This window comes from Sciurus carolinensis, chromosome 16 (genome assembly GCF_902686445.1).
Source record: "Sciurus carolinensis chromosome 16, mSciCar1.2, whole genome shotgun sequence".
NCBI lineage: Eukaryota > Metazoa > Chordata > Mammalia > Rodentia > Sciuridae > Sciurus > Sciurus carolinensis.
The window spans coordinates 50,257,984-50,274,747 of NC_062228.1; the positions used below are offsets into that span (position 1 = coordinate 50,257,984).

Sequence of the window (16,764 nt, forward strand, 5' to 3'; positions counted from 1 at the left end):
AGACTAGAAGTTGGCAGACCTCTGAACCTCAGTGTCCTTATTTATAAACTGGGCATCCCTTCCTGCTTAGTGTTAGCGACAGAGAAGAGCAGTGAAATAGTGTCAGGGCCTGGAACAGAAAAAGTGCTCTTGATACGTGAGATTTCTTACGGAGAATTCAATGGAGCGTTTAAGTCACTCGTTCAAGGTAACACAGCGGGAAGTGGTGGAGTCGGGTCTCGAACCCACGTCTGTGAAATCCCCAAGTCTTTGAAAAGTCCGTCCTGCCCGTGCGTGAAGAATGCGCGTGCGATCGGATTCGTCCACGGGGATTGTAGTGAGGCTGAACTGGTTACCTGGTACAGGGAGATTAGGTTAGTCCGGGGGCTGAGGTGGAGCCCCCACAGGAGTACAACCCAGACACCGGTGTGCAGACCCAACCACCTCCAGCGCCTGGAGACAACCTCCTCCGACGCAGATGGGCGGAGCCGCAAAAGACCGCTCCCATTTACGTCACGTCCGGTGGGCGGGGCTAGGGTTTTTTTCCCTGGAGGTGGAGTATCGGTTAACCCCTGCGTGGCGGGGCAGGCCTGAGCTCTGTGGGCCGGAACTCGCGAGTCGGGGCTCCCCAGCCACACCCCTCGCAGGATTTAAAGGGGAAGGAGGTGCCGGCCGGCCGAAGCCCGAATCCAGGGAGCGGGCATGAGGCGCTGCCCGTGTAGGGGAAGCCTGAACGAGGCGGAGGCCGGGGCGCTGCCCGCGGCGACCCGCATGGGGCTGGAGGCGCCGCGAGGGGGGCGGCGGCGGCAGCCAGGACAGCAGCGACCAGGGCCTGGCGCTGGGGGCCCGGCGGCGGGGCCTGAGGGGGGCGGGCCCGGGACGTGGACTGAGGGGTCCAGCCTGCACACCGAGCCCGACAGGATGGGCCTTGGATCTGAACTAGGGACAGATGGCCCGCAGACAAAATCTTGGACAGAAGGACAGGCTGAGCCTGAAGCAGCTGGCCTGGGATCAGAGACCGAGAGGCCCAGCCAAAACACGGAGCCGGACCGGACACATCCTGAAAGGAGCAACCATTGGTTAGGGTTGGAGACGGCCGGTCCCTGGAGAGAGACTGGGACAGATGACTTTTGGACTGATCCTCACAGATCCGACCTCCAGTCTCAGCCAGAGAGGGCCAGCCTCTGGACACAGCCAGAGACTGATGAACCCTGGACAGAACTAGACATACTTGGGTGGCAGACCCAGCCAGAGAGGGTCAAGCCCTGGGCTGATAACCTCTGGACCCATAAGAGTAGATCCAACCTCCGGACTGACCCAGAGGGAGCCTGTCCCTCAACAGAACTAAGTGCTGATGGCTCTCGTAAGGAACTGTACACTGATGTCTCCAGGGCACCACAGGATACTGAAGACTCCTGGACAGAACCACACGCTGATGGCTCTCGGATACAACAGAATACTGAAACAACCTGGACACAGCCTTGCACTGATGGTCTCCAAACAGTACCTGAGGCAGACTGTCTTTTGGGGGAGTCCAACCAAGATGGCTCATTAGAGGAACCAGAACGTGGGGAGTTGGTGACTCACCTGTACCCTCACCTGGAGTGTAGCCCTCTGTGCCCTGTACCCCGCCTCATCATCACCCCCGAAACCCCTGAACCAGAGGCTCAGCCAATGGGACCTCCCTCCCGAATTGAGGGGGGCAGTGGTGGCTTCTCCTCTGCCTCTTCTTTCGACGAGTCTGAGGATGACTTGGTGGCCGGGGGCGGAGGTACCAGCGATCCTGAAGATAGGTCTGGGGTGAGTGGGACCCATTCTGCTCCTGAGCCACATCCCTCACCTCTCGCCCCTCAGTCTTTGCTTGGGATGTTCTCCACCTGTCAGCAATTTCATCTCCAGGCACCTCTTCTATTCACTGATCTCCTCCCTCTGACTCCAAGCTACTAACCCACTCCAGGCACCCCAGTCCATATTCTTTCCTTTCCCCTTCCTCCTTTGTCTCTAGATCTGGGGTCAACAATGACTGACTTCATGGGTCTCAGCAACTCCTGAAATTGTACCATTGTGTGAATCTGGGTGTATGTGCACACATAATTTTGCAGCAAGGTTTTATGATTTCTGTTGAATCCTCTGGGGGCGTCTCTTCTTTCATCTGGAGAACACTGGGATAGAGACATAGAGTTCACTTTCCTCCCCAAATGTCTTAGTCTGGATTCTGTGGTTCTCTTAAGGGGTCGTGAACCTTCCCTACCCTCGGGACTATACTGAGCTTCGAGTTTTCATCAGACTCTTGAAGGACTGTTTCAACCCTAGATGCTCCAGGAATCCTTGTCTCAATCAGGGACCCACCTGGTCTCCCTGTTGTCCCCCAGCTCCCTAAGGAGCTCCTGCAGACTCTTATTTGTATTCTCCAACCTCACTCCCAGCTTGGGTGCGGTTCTCCCCTGGTGAATCAGAAGGGCTGGCAGGGCAGGTTCAGGGAGGGAGGGTCAGAGGAGACACAGGTGTGAAGCTGGAGCCTCACGTGGGGCTGGGAGCACAGTCCACAGTCCACAGACAGCTTGCCTGCTGGGTCCTCCCATTGTGCTGGGGCCACTGACTGGAGTCTGCCCTGAGCCTCCCTCACCCCACATGCCTCTCCTAGGGACGTGTTCACACACGTGTCCACAGCTGTAAGAAACAGACCTGCCTGGACGTGCTGGTGCTCATGCAGAAGAGCTGACCCTCCGGGGCTTTCTGCCATTGCTCTTGTCTGCTTGCCTTCTCATCTCCTTGGCATTCAGCACAACTGAGCTGGAAATGGGTGACTAATAATAATAATATCGACAAAAATGACAGTAGCTAGCTCTCACTCATGCCCAACCCTCTGCTAAGCTTTTTGCTCATTAACTCATTTATTTACTTCTTACAGCAGCCTCTATGTAAATAGTACTGTTATCCCCCAGATGAGGAAACTAAGGCACAGAGAAGGAAAGTCATTTGTCCAAGGAGACCATGTACTGTACAGATTCAAGCCTTTCCTGTGTACCAGCCACTATTCTTTTTTTATTTTTGAATTTGGTACCAGGGATTGAACCACTGAGCCACATTCCTATCCCCCCCTTTTTAATTTTTTTAAAAAATATTTTGAAACAAGAGTCTCACTAAGTTGCTAAATTGCTAAATTGCCTTGCTAAATTGCTGAGGTTGACCTCAGACTTGGGATCCTGCCTCAGCCTCCAGTCACTGGGATTACAGGTGAGCACCACCATACCCAGCTGTACCAGGCACCATTCTAAGTGCTTTATTTGTGTTGCCTCTTTGAATCCTCACAACAGCACTAGAAGATCGGGATCATTATTGTCTCCATTTTGTAGATGAAGAAACTGAGGCACAGAGAGGTGACATCAACTTGCTTAGGGTTGGCTAAGTCAAATCAGAGCCAGTATTTAACTCAGTCCTAGCTGAGTTTTCAACCTGTCATTTAACCCTGTGGTGTGTGGATCTGTCCCTAACTTGCCTTCTTTCTAGACTTCCCTATGTCCAGTTTTCCTTATCTTTCCAGAAGCTGCCTCTAGGGCTCAGCTCTGACCAGATGCTTTCCCTGCTCTATGCCTGCTGGGGGCCCCGGGGGCTCCCCAGAGCCTTCAGTAGCTCCGTGCTGTGTTCAGAGCCTTCTGTCTCAGACTTCTTCCTCTATTCTGCATCCCTCTCCCTTCCTGACCCTTCTGCTGTAACTAAGCCTAAGTACACAGTGTCCCCTGAACACCCTGCTGCTTTCCTGCCTCCACACATTGCTCAAGCTGTTCCTACTGCACAGAAGGCCTTTGCTTCCTTCTCGCTCAGTTTTGAAATCCCATCAGACCTTAAAGGCACCCTTCCTTCCTTTTTTCCTTCCCATAATCCTGTCTTCCTAATCTGATGGCAGTCAGTCCCTGAGCTCCTACCGTATGTCTGGTCCTTTGTTGCCTTTGCAGGAGACAGAACAGTGACCAAGATACTTCTTTCATGGAGCTCCCATGGTCAGACCAGTGGGGGAAACTGATCTCCTGATGATAGAGTGATCAGGGCTGGGATGGCAGAAGCCCAGAGGATTGCGGGTACCTAGAGGGCATGACTGGCCAGACCTGGGGCATCAGAGGGCTTCCTGGAGCAGAGGGCATGTGAACTGAAATCCTCATGAAACCTCTGAGAAAGCTCAGATTAACCCTTGGACCTAAGATAAAAGAAAGAAGACTGAAAAAAAAAAAAAAAAAAAAAGCCAGGGGTGGGGTGGCGGGGCGTGGAGAAGAAAGATGAAGATGCTCAATCTATTTGTCATTACAACAAAACAAAACACAAAAGCAGTCTCAACTAACCTTCAAGCAGTGTTTGTTTTTGGAGTGCCTGCTGTGTGCCAGGTCATGTGCTGGGGACAGTCATGGTCATGGCACCCTGCTCCCTGCCCTCATGAGCTTGTCCAGCAAGAGTGCAGTGAATAAGCCCTAGAGTGGTGGGGTCAGAGAGCCAGAATGCCAGCACTGTGCTGGGCGATGTTAGGCAAGTGGTTTCACCTCTCTGAGCCTCTGTTTCCTCCTCTGTGACATAGACAAAGATCTTCCTGGGGTTGTGTTTTTAGGATTAAATAGGGTATGGCACACTGAGTCTTTGTTATTGTGCCTGGAATGTACCAGGTGCTTAGTAAACAGGAACTTTGATTAATCACCTCCTCTCCAGCAGAGGGAATAGCCCTTCCTGGATCCCGTCGCCCAACACCCTGACTGCTGTCGGATGCCTGCTTGGTAGCTGGGCCCTGAGGGGTGGGGGAGAACATGACCTTGACTCTGAGATAGGAGGGGAATGAGCCACTCTGCTGCCTTCTCTGGAGTATTTTGGTTTGTGTGTGGGGGTGTGGGTGTTGGTTAAGGTGGTGTGATATAACGGAATGCTTCATTTTTGAAGTGCTGGGGATCAAACCCAGGGTCTTGTGCATATATCACACTGCCTGTACTACTGAACTAAACCACGAGCCCCTCTCTGATTTTCTGTTGCTCTGTCTCTCCCTCTGTCTTTCTCTCTTTTCACACACTTGCTCTTTCTTTCTCTGCCATCTTTTTCTGTCTCCGGCATTCCTTTGTATCTGTGTCTGTCTTTTTGCCTTTCCATATTTCTATCTCTTTTAGCCATTCTGTACCTGTCTCTGAGTTAGTAAGGTAAATCAGGATCTGCTGCAGTAACAAACAGTTCCCAAATCTGAGTAACTTAGAACACAAGAGGTTTTTGTTGTTCAGCTTACACAAAGCCACAGGTTCTTGGTGGGTGAGGGGGCTCTGTTCCATGCTCCCTTCGCTTAGGGGCCCAGATTAAAGGAGCTTCCATTTTTCTGTCCACTCTTTGAACTGACTCTCAAGTTTTCCATCCAAAATGACACTTCTGCTCACAATTTATTGGCCAAAGCAAGTCAATAACCTCAGTTCAAGAGGACAGGGACAACTCTGGAAGGGGGAAGTGCTGGAGCTATGGTGAACAGCTCCCGTGATTGTCTGTCTCTGTCTCTCTGCTTCTGTCATCACGTCATCTGTCACTGTTGCTTTTTCCTCTGTGGTCATCCCCATCTGTTCACTCCTGCCTCTATCATTTGCCCCAGAAGACCTGGCCTAATTTGGGGCTTCCGTGTTTTGGGAGTGTGTGTTTTGGGGCAGGGAAGAGATTTGGCAGTTGTTACGGTGACAAAACCTAGCCTGTTCTTATGCAAGACAAAGACAAAGATAGACAGAAGACAGAGAGACAGAGCCTTTCCCCCACCTTTGCTGAGGCCTTTGGAGATCTCATGCTTGCTGAAGTGGGGTTTCCCCCAGCAAGCTTGGGAAGAGCGATTCCACAAAGCCACCTGGCCCTGGCAAGACCTCATGTCCACCTTGACCGCTGATCGTGGTAGCCCTTGCAGCCTGTTCTTGCCTAGCTTTGGCCCTGACCCCACCCTCGCTCTGCCCCACACAGAGCAAGCCATGGAAGAAGCTGAAGACGGTTCTGAAGTACTCGCCCTTTGTGGTCTCCTTCCGTAAACACTACCCCTGGGTCCAGCTTTCCGGACATGCTGGTGAGAGTGGGTCCGTGGGCTAGCAGGGCTGGGTGGAGGTGCCTGGTAGTTTTATAGTTAGTTTTCCTACCTATAAAATGGGCTTGGTGACAGTCCCCATCTCATGGGGCTATTACGAAAAACACTTGAGCCTGGGACTGGGCATTTGTATGTCAGTGCGGAAGTGATTCCCTATTATTCTGGTGGGTGGTTGGACCTCAACTCTGGGTTATGTTCTTTTTTCATGGGTGACCCTGGGCATGTAACTTTCCTTTATTGGGCCTCAATTTCCCTATTGGTTAACATGGAGACTCCCTTGCAGGGGTAACTGGAGAGTTAAAACCCAAACATTCGGGGTTCAGTGGTGCACGCACATAATCCCAGCAACTTGGAGGCTGAGGCAGGAGAATCGCAAGTTTGAGACCAGCCTCAGCAACTTAGCGAGGGCCTAAGCAATGTAGTGAGACCCTGTCTCAAAATAAAAAATAAAAGGGGCTGGGGATGTGGCTCAGCGATTAAGTGCTCCTGGGTTCACTCCCAGTACCCAAAACGAAAACAAAACATAGAGAGAGACGGGGATGCAGACCCCTCATAAATGCAAATTATCATTGCCTGCTCTTTCCCCATTTTCAGAGTTTAGGGGACTCTCAGTAAACAGCAGCCACGTGGTTTCCCCCCAGGACCTAGCAAATACCTGCAGCACATAGAAACAGCGTGCCTAGCACATAGCACTTTTAGTGAAAGGCCAGATAGTAAAATATCTTAGGCAGAACAGGAGATATTTTCATGGTCCTCTTTGGAAAATATAATCTGAAAATACAGATTATCACAGTAAAAACTTGGAAAATTTTTTGAAATTTGGAATTCGGATCTACAATATCTATGGTATAGGAAACACCAGATTTATAAATTAACTTAAACCAGTAAAAAATGTGGGAAAAATAAATAAATTAAGGAGACTCTGGTCATTAGCACCTGGGGACTCCAGGCAGAAGCAAATGTAGATCTCTAGAAAGTCATGCTCTCAACTCAGATCTCACAGAATTCCCACAGTAGATCATGAACTCACAACCCAAAATTACAAACCAAATGAGGACACCCTGCTGTGTGTAGGATTCTCTACAACAGAGCAACAGAGCAGAAAAAGACCTTTCCCTAACCATTCCTGGCCAAGATTGAACGAGTCACAGGGAGGAAGACAGACAGCATTGCAGGAGGGTCACACAAAATGTCGGTGACCTGGATCTGATGCATACAGGGAGATGGGAGTGGGGGTGGGCAGGGATTTTCTTTCTGATCCAGTTTCTGACCCTCTCATTGGTCCTGCTGCCCATAGGGAATTTCCAGGCAGGAGAGGATGGTCGGATTCTGAAACGTTTCTGTCAATGTGAGCAGCAGAGCCTGGAACAGCTGATGGGAGACCCCCTGAGGCCTTTTGTCCCAGCTTACTATGGCATGGTGCAACGGGATGGCCAGGCCTTCAACCAGATGGAAGATCTGCTGGCAGACTTTGAGGGTCCCTCCATCATGGACTGCAAAATGGGCAGCAGGTGGGGTTTGGGACTGCCTTGGGGAAGGAGTAGAGAGTATGTGGTGGGAGTTTTTGAAAAACAGTGCCAAGTCAGTTTTCAATACCAGCAGTGTATGATGGTTCCAGTTGCTCCGTCTTTGTGCCAAGGTTTAATGGGTGTGTAGTGGTATTCCATTGTGGTTTTAATTTCTATTTTTCTGACAACCAACGAAATTGAACCCCTTTTTATATGTTGATTGTCTATTGAAATCTTCATTTAGAAAGTGCCTGTTTGAGAGGCTGGGAATGTAACTCACTGGAAGAGAGCTTGCCTAGCATGCTCAAGCCCTGGGTTTGATCCCCAGCATGGCACAAAAAAAAAAAAAAAAAAATATATATATATATATATATATATATATATATATATATAAAATAATGAAAATAAAGTTGGGAAAGGAAAAACATTTTTTAAAAAATAAGAAAAAAGTGTCTATTAGATCTTTTGCCCATTTTTCTTTCTTTTGCTCTTTTTTTTTTTTTTTTTTTTTCGGGTACAGGGGATTGAACCCCGCACACTTGGTCACTGAGCTACATCCCCAGCTCTTTTTATTTTTTACTTCAAGACAGGGTCTCACTAAATGTTTAGGGCCTCACTAGGTTGCTGAGGCTGGTCTTGAACTTGTGATCTTCCTGCCTCAGTCTCCTGAGTTATTGGAATTACAGATGTCCCCACCATCCCCAGCCATCTTTTTCTTGATCTATAATTCCTTACATATTATGGATAGTCCTTTGTTGTATATATATATATATACACATACTATATGTGTATATATTTTCTAATTCTCCTATTTCACTCTCCTGATACTGGTTGAGCATTCCTGGTGCAAAACTCTGAAATCTGAAATGCTCTGTAAACCCGAAACTTTATCAGCACATCTATGTAAATATTACAAAATCCAAAAGAACTTTGAAATCTGAAACACTTCTGGTCCCAAGCATTTGGATACAAAGGGGTATCCAACTTTCTATCAACAGAAGTACTTTTTTTTTTTTTTTTTGGTAGAACTGGGGATTAAACCCAGTTAAACTCAGTGGTATTCTACCACTGAGCTACATCCCCACCCCTTTTTACTCTTTATTTTGAGACAGGGTCTCACTAAATTGCTGAGGCTTGCCTTGAATTTGTGATCCTCCCACCTCAGCCTCCCAAGTTGCTGGGATTACAGGCGACTTGTGATCCTCATAATATTCTCCTGTCTTCTTCTGCAAGCTTTATTGTTTTAACTTTCACATTTAGAGCTGCAATCCATAGAGAGTTAGTGTCTGTGTGGTGTGAGGTAGAAGTTGGGGTTCATCGCTTTCTATGTGGACATTCTGTTGACCCAGCACCATTAATTGCAGAGACTTCCCTTTCCCCACTGAATTGCGGTGGCTTCTTTGTCATAAACTGGGTGAATACATGCGTGTGTCTGTTTGTGGACTCTCTTCTGTTCTGGCCATTTTTTGGTTCAGTCTCGGGCCACGCTGTCGCTCTACAGCATGTCTTAATATCGGGAAGTGTGAACCCTCACCCTCCCACTCTGCTTCATGATTTCCTTTGCCACATCCTCTCTGTGCTCAGGACCTACCTGGAAGAGGAGTTGGTGAAGGCGCGAGAACGGCCCCGGCCCCGGAAGGACATGTATGAGAAGATGGTGGCTGTGGACCCCGCGGCCCCCACTCCTGAGGAGCATGCCCAGGGTGCGGTCACCAAGCCCCGCTACATGCAGTGGAGGGAAACCATGAGCTCAACTTCCACCCTGGGCTTCCGGATCGAAGGCATCAAGGTGAGGGCCAGGAGACGGCTGGCCTGTCAGTAGAGGGCCTGGAATGAGACTTGAGGCTGGGATTCTTAGGGAATGTTGGTGTCAGGGGACGTGGGAAAGAAGCAGATCTGGAGGGAAAATGGGGGACTTCAGAGAATGGAAAGGTCAGGATTGAAGAGGCCCCACTTCTCTCTTGTCCTGCGTCCATCAGAGCCCGTTTTGCTTGGTGCTGTCTTCTCCTCTCCTTCCCATGACCATGTTCAAGTCTAGCTCCGTTTTCTTCTGCCCTAGCCTCCCTGGGCTCCTGGGACTTGCTAGCTGTGATCTATCCTCCAACACAATAGTGAGAGGGAGCCTTTCTCCTCCGCTATGAAGAAGGCTTTTCCTTTTCCTCTGGCATTCCTGGTTTTTTTTTTTTTTTTTTTTTTTTTTTTAATTAATTGAGTAGCTGTTCACACAGTTCAGAAGTCAAGACATTGTGAGTGTACAGGAGAATCCTCCCTCCCAGCTTTGTTGCCCTCATCCTCTCATCCTGCTCTCCTGCCTGCTTATGAGGAACCACTTTTGTCTATATTTCTTCCTGAAAATACAAATAATCGTATATCCTAAATTTCCCTCTGTCCCCACACCGATTAGCACTTTGCTTTTTTCCCCGAACAGTGATGATATCCTGGGAGTTTTCTGTGTCATTCCACAGAGCCTCCCCTTCCCTGCTCCGTCCCTTCCTCCCTTCCTCTTTACAGCTGTGTCATTCTCTCTCTGGATGTGCCATTGTTTCCATTTTGTTTTGTCATTACAATGCCTCGATGAATCACTTTGTACATAAGACATCTTATAGGTATGTAGATTGAGCTGTAGACAAGGTTTCTGGAAGTAGGACTGTTGGGTCAAAGATTAGACGCCTTGGTAATTTTGCAAGAGATGACAAAATTCTCTTCACTGTTGCTGTGCATCCTCTGGTCTGAGCTGCCTTTCTAAGTTTCAAATATGACCTCACCATCTTCCTGTCCAAAACCTTTCCGTGACTTTCTAGCACCTCAGGAGAAAGTTCCATGGCCCATGGTGTTCTCTGGGTCTAAATTGAATCTCTTACTTCTCTCTTCCTCTTTATCTACCTTCAGGCCATAGGGAAGATTTTTTTTTTTTTTTTTTTTGTGGTGCTGGGGATTGAACCCAGGGCCTTGTGCATATGAGGCAAGCACTCTACCAACTGAGCAGGGGTCCTGCTTTTTCCTGCCATGGGACTCTGTACATGCTGTTCCTTCTGCCAGAAATGCTGTTCCCTCTATTGTTCTGTCTCTCTTCTTCTTTTTTGTTTTTTGGAACTGGGATTGAACTTTTTATGAGGAAAGTGCTTTGGTACTGTGCTACATCCCAGTCCTGTTCCTTCTGTGGGTGCCCTGGTTGATTCTCTATCATTTTTCTATATTCTTTTAATTTCTACCTCTTCAGGGAAACTCTCATTAATTTCCATCTCACTTACATCAGGGTTCCCTTTTTACCTCCTCTTAGCTCCCTAAACACCTTCATTATCTTTTTTTCTTTTTTGTAGTACTGCAGATTGAACTGAGGTGTTCTCTACCACTAAGCCACATCCCCAGCCCTTTTTAATTATTTTTTACTTTGAGACAGTCTTGCTAAGTTGCCCAGATTGGCCTCAAACTTGCAATCCTCGTGCCTCAACCTCCCATGTCACTGGGATTACAGGAGTGTGCTGCTGTGCCTGGTTACACCTTCTTCTTCTTCTTTTTTTTTTTTTTTTTTTTTTGGTACCAAGAATTGAACCCATGGGTGCTTTAACACTGAACTACATTCCTAGCCATATTTTTTATTTTTTGAGACAGGGCCTCACTAAGTTGCTGAGGCTGGCCTCGAACTTGCAATCCTCCTGTCTTAGCCTCTCAAGGAGCTGGGGTTACAGGTGTACACCACCCCACCCACTCACCTTGATTATTCTCATCTTTCTTTGTTTTGATACCATTCACTGTCTCCCTCATCTGACTTTTGTCTGTCCTCTTACCTTTATGTAGCAGTGTCCACACAGTACCTGGCTGAGTGCGGTAGAATGTACCCCAGCATGACTTCTCTGTGACCCTCTCAAATATGTAAAGTAACATTTGCCTCATTCGTTGCTGCTGTGTGCTTTGGATCTTACACATCCAGTACCCTCGAATCCTTACATCAGCTTTAGGAAGTAAATTCCAACACAGTTCCCACTTTCCAGATGAGGGGTGCAGTGCTGAGGCAGGTGAAGTAACTTGCTTAAGACCACCCAGATGGGCGGTGGCAGAGTCATAACCCTGGGTCTCTTTCTCTTAAAAACTGCTTTGCTAGGCTGGTTCAACCAGGAGTTTCATGGTTAGACTTGGAAGGACAGGTTGCTCAGGAGTGTGACGTGGGGCTGGGCTGTACTGGACCATGCAGGTGGGCTGGTTTTCCCCAAGCAGCAGGCGAGCTTGGAGGCAGACTGGTAGCCACGGGAGGTGCCCGAGGTTGTTTGGTGTCGGGGTGGGAGGGAAGCAGCCTGACGGTTACCCCTTACCCGGCAGAAAGCTGATGGCACCTGCAACACCAATTTTAAGAAGACGCAGGCACTGGAGCAGGTGACAAAGGTGCTGGAGGACTTTGTGGACAGGGACCATGGAATCCTGGTGAGTGGGATGCCCATGTACCCAAGTGTAGCTGTTTAAGACAACTACCACTTATTGTCACTCCCAAGTCAGTGGTCTTTGGCTTTGGGCTGGGTCTGGCTGATTCTGGCCAACTTTGCTCACAGTCTACAGTAGCTGGTAGCTTGGCTAAGGCCAGCTTCTCCAGTGACGTGGCTTCTGTTTTAGCTCAGGACTTGGCATCTGTTGCTGCTTCTCTCCTTGGAAGCAGGGAGCTAAGATAATGAGAAAAGTACAAGGCCTCTTGATGTCTGGTCTCAGGATGACCATGTCGCATTGGTCAAAGCAGGTCATATCATATAATCAAGCCTGGCTCCAAGGGAAGGGGAAAGCACACACTACCTCTTGATGGATTTGGCGGTATTCGTGTAATCTGCCTCCTCTTGTCTGTGTCACCTTGATGAATCCCATCCCTTGCTCCCTGCCCCCACCCATTTCCCCATGGCACTCTGTATTGCATGACTAGTGTGTGTGCACTCCTTTGAGGGTACAGGACAAGGCCAGATTTCAAGGTGGCTCACAAAGGACTCACAGATTTTCTGTACTAACCAAGGCACCCTTCCTTTCACATTCAGAGAAAATATGTGACACGCCTAGAAGAACTTCGAGAAGCTCTGGAGAACTCTCCCTTCTTCAAGACGCACGAGGTGCGAGCCCTGGCTGACATGGGCTTGGGGGCTTGGTTGGGGGTCCAGGCATGAAGGGAAACTGTGACAGGGGCCAAGTTATAAAAGGGAGGCCCCACACTCTGAGGCCTGGGGAAGGGGATTTCAGGGAGGTGGGACAGTCAGGAGCATGGAGTGGGTCAGGTGGCCTGGAGATGAAGGCTGTCTTTGCTGTGTGACTGTGGCCACTGACTGACACTCTCAGGCCTCAGTTTTCCCCTTTTTCACATGGGCAGGAACAGGACTACCCTCCTCCCAGGGCTGCTAAGCTATGAGAGTGCCACAGTGTTTGGGACATCCTAGTTCTTACCATTAGTTTATGTCAGTTTTCTATGTGGTGGCTCTTGTCCTTCCCCTTTCCAGCCTCTCTCTTGAGAAACACGGATCCTCTGAGGCTGTGCTGGGAAGTCTGTGAAGTGGTGGCCTCGCCCATGGGCATCCTTTCCTGTCTCCGAGTTCTGTCTGCCCCTCTCACCCTGCCCACCTCTTCTCCTGACACCGCCGACTCCACTGAGAGCACTGATCTGGAGTCAGGCTGACTCTAGGTCAGCCCAGCTCCCTCGGCTCCCGTGCCTGGCAGCCATTCTGGGAGGCCTCAGTGACCCTACCTCTAGGATGAGCGACAGCAGCACCTGCCACGTAGATGTTGTGAAGGTTGAATGGGCTAATACATTGGAGCCTGGCCCACAGTAAACCATCAGTACGTGCCAGCTGTCATTGTCATGTTTGTTTATCAAATGTCACCCTTGTTCTTTTCACTGCCTTCAGGCTTTACACAAGTCACAAAGATGAGCCGTGGGCACCCCATCTCTTCTGTCCTTGTTTTGTTTCCCTTGCCTGGTGACTTAACATTTTAAAAACAAGAGTTGCTGCAGTTTAAGATGTGGGACTTCACGCCAAAATTGGGATTTCCAGTTTTTCTTTGTTTACCTCAGAGATTGCAGTATACATTGTACATTCGTATAGACGTATACATGAGTTGTGTATACATGTGTGTGAACATATGTGTACAACAATCTCTGAGGCAAATGCTATTACTCTCATTTTGTATGAGGTAGCAGAGCCACAGAGAGGTTAAAATACCTGCCCAAGGGTGCACAGCCAGTAAGTGGCATAGCCAGCCAGGATCTGAATTCTGGCAGCCTGGCTCCAGGTTTCATAGTCACCACCCTGCCCTGCTGATGTCAGGGAACAGACCTGGGGCAGTGCCTACTCCTCCAGCTAACCATACTCTTTCCCTGGCAGGTGGTGGGCAGCTCTCTCCTCTTTGTGCATGACCACACCGGCCTGGCCAAGGTCTGGATGATAGACTTTGGCAAGACAATGGCCCTGCCTAACCACCAGACGCTCAGCCATAGGCTGCCCTGGACCGAGGGCAACCGTGAGGATGGCTACCTCTGGGGCCTGGACAACCTGATCCATCTCCTTCAGGGTCTCACCCAGAGTTGACCCACTCAGCAACTACCAGGTTTATTGGATGGTGCCGGTCTGGCCGGAGGAGCCCCGAGATGCTGAGGGGTCCTGTGGTTGGCAATGGGAGAGGTGGTATTGTAGCACAAGCCCAGTGTAGAAGGTCTGAAGGACCCTGGGAGACCAGGCAGTACCTGGCTTCCTTGCCATGTAAGGAATGTGACCACTCAGGGTCATAGTGAGTCAACAGAACAAGAACTGGGTCCCCTGACTAGCCAAGATGTCTTCCCAGGGGCTGCCAGAGGCCACAGCTAAACCACACTGCCCAAGATCACAAGTCCGTCATCAAAGCGTACAGGCAAGACAGTGCACATGGCCACGTGAATGACCTGTAACTGCCTCCTTGTCAACCTCCTCATGCTCCTAGCTGGCTGAGCCTTGTGCCTGCTCAGGTTCATGTCTGGTGCCCCTGAGAGTCAGGAATCACTTGTGAAGTACAGGATTTGCCTGTTCATCTGAGGGAGTGATGGCCCAGTATCCAGCTGGAAGTCATCCAAATGCTGAGTGACAGAGGACGAGGGTGTGACACCGTGGGACACCTGCTAATGCTGCCCAAGGACTGATAATGCTGGGTGGGGCACAGCTTACCTATCCTGCCCTGCCTTGGCTCTGCTGGATCCTATTCCTCAAAGGCCTCTGCTCACTTGCAGACCCAAACCACAGCCACATCCAGCCGTGTGGCAGCACTGTGATCTCCACGACCTTGTTCCTTGATGCACCAGCTGCAGCTTCAGGACTTCCTCCTCCTGCCCTGCCCCTGGGCCTGTCTGTCTCCTTCCTGTAGCAGACTGCAGCAGCAGGGACGAGTTTCCCAAGCAGGGGAAGCAAGTTTCCTCCCTGGGAATCAGGGCTGCCTTGCTCCAGAGGGACCCCACCCAATCCCAGCCCTCCACTCAGTGAAGCGCCAGGATGGCCCAGAAGTACAAGTGCGTACAGCTTCTGACACGACCTTGGGTTTGCATTTAGCCCAAACCAGACTCCAGAACCCTGGGGTGCTGCAGACAGCCCAAGTCCCAGTGTGCCAGCACCCGTGACTTTGGTTTCCTGGCCCCGGAGGATGGGCCTGGGGAAGACAGGTACCTAACTCTTCCCTAAACTGAAGCCCTAATGTCTTCCAGGGCTGAGGCATGTCCTCCTTTTCTACTGACCATCTTTATACTTATTTATACATGAGGTAGTTGTTAGATGGGGTGGTTATTAAGAGGCAAAATGGCTTCACTGTGCCTCCCACCCATGACAACACCCCAATAAACAGGACAAAGTAAATGCTATATTCTTTTTCATATCTGGGAGTATGGGCTCAACTCCACACGTTCTGGGCATACTGCTGGGAGGGGTAATGACCACTTTGGAACAGGCAGGCTCAGGGTCAGCCAGCTGGTTCACCCGCTGAGTGCTCTTGTTGTGCCTGGCTCTGCTGGACAATGCAGGGGACACAGTGGTGATGAAGACAGCTCCCAGCCCTGCTCTCAGGGCTCCCATGACAGGGCACTAGAGGGACAGTGCCAGCCAAAATAGCTGGGATGGGAATGAACCTCTTCCTCATCCCATTCACTGGTTAGAAATGCTACACTGTTGTTTCCCTAAGGGACTTTGTGTGAGGTGCTGCAAGGACACTGCAGCGACAAATACCTGTTCCTTCCCTTTCACAGTGGAGGTGATAGGTTCTCATTAATCTAGGAATCCTAGCACTAGCAGCGTGCATGGTGGTGCACCCCTGTTACACAGTGATTCAGGAGGTGAAGCAGAATTGTGTCTAGCAACTAAGCAAGACCATCTCAAAATGAAAAAAAGGGTTGGGGATGTAGCTCCATAGAAAAGTGCCCTATTACCCTCCCCCCACAAAAAAAGAATCACAATACTCAATCACTCATATATGTTTGTACAGACAGATGGAAAGAATAGTTTGTGGTCAGCACCATCATGAGGTTCAGGGAGCTGTGAGGCGGCCTCGCTGGTGACTAGACACTATCTGTTTTGAATCTTGATTCTGCCACTTGCCAGCCATGTGATTTGGGGCCTCCACTTCTTTGGCCCTCAGTCTGTCAAACTGGGGAGGGATGGTTTGCTATGGTTTGAAAATATCCCTCCAAAGTTCATGTGTGAGAAACCTCACCCCAATTCCTGTTAATGCTATCTGCAGGTGGGTCCTTCAAGAGGCAACCAGAATTAGATGAGGTCATGAGGGTGGGTCCCTGTGACAGCAGAAGTAGCTTTATAAGAGGAAGAGAGACCTGAGCTGGCATTTTGCTGTCTTGCAGTTATGATGCCCTCCACCTTGTTAAGAAAGAGCAAGGAGCCCGGCGAGGTGTACATGCCTGTAATCCCAGACTTGGAAGGTGTAGGTAAGAGGCTAAGTTCAAGGCCAGCCTCAGTGACTTAGCCAGACCTTGTCTCAAAACAAAAACAAAAAGAGCTGGTGGAGGCAGCTCATGGGTACAGCACTTGCCTTGCACGTGTGAAGCACTGGGTTGGATACTCAGCACCACATAAAAATAACAAAGTAAATAAGGATATTGTGTACATCTACAGCTAAAAAATATTTTAAAAATATGGGCTGGGGATGTGGCTCAGTGGTTAAGTTCCCCTGGGTTCCATCCTTGGTACACCCCCCCCCAAAAAAAAAAGG

At 49.6% G+C, this 16,764-nt stretch overlaps 1 protein-coding gene across 2 annotated transcripts; it reads left to right on the forward strand.

Moving 5' to 3' along the window:
- Positions 1–560: 560 nt before the first annotated feature.
- On the forward strand, positions 561–16,599 carry Itpkc (inositol-trisphosphate 3-kinase C). Of its 2 annotated transcripts, XM_047527864.1 has the most exons (7): positions 561–1,779; positions 5,938–6,037; positions 7,353–7,566; positions 9,148–9,352; positions 11,881–11,982; positions 12,576–12,647; positions 13,911–16,596. In XM_047527864.1, exons 1-7 carry the CDS (start codon positions 682–684, stop codon positions 14,112–14,114), a joined length of 1,995 nt encoding a protein of 664 aa, XP_047383820.1. In that variant the 5' UTR covers positions 561–681; the 3' UTR covers positions 14,115–16,596. The 2 variants fall into 2 exon arrangements, with proteins under 2 accessions (XP_047383820.1, XP_047383821.1); XM_047527865.1 differs by lacking the exon at positions 11,881–11,982 and having other exon boundaries at positions 13,911–16,599.
- Positions 16,600–16,764: the final 165 nt, after the last annotated feature.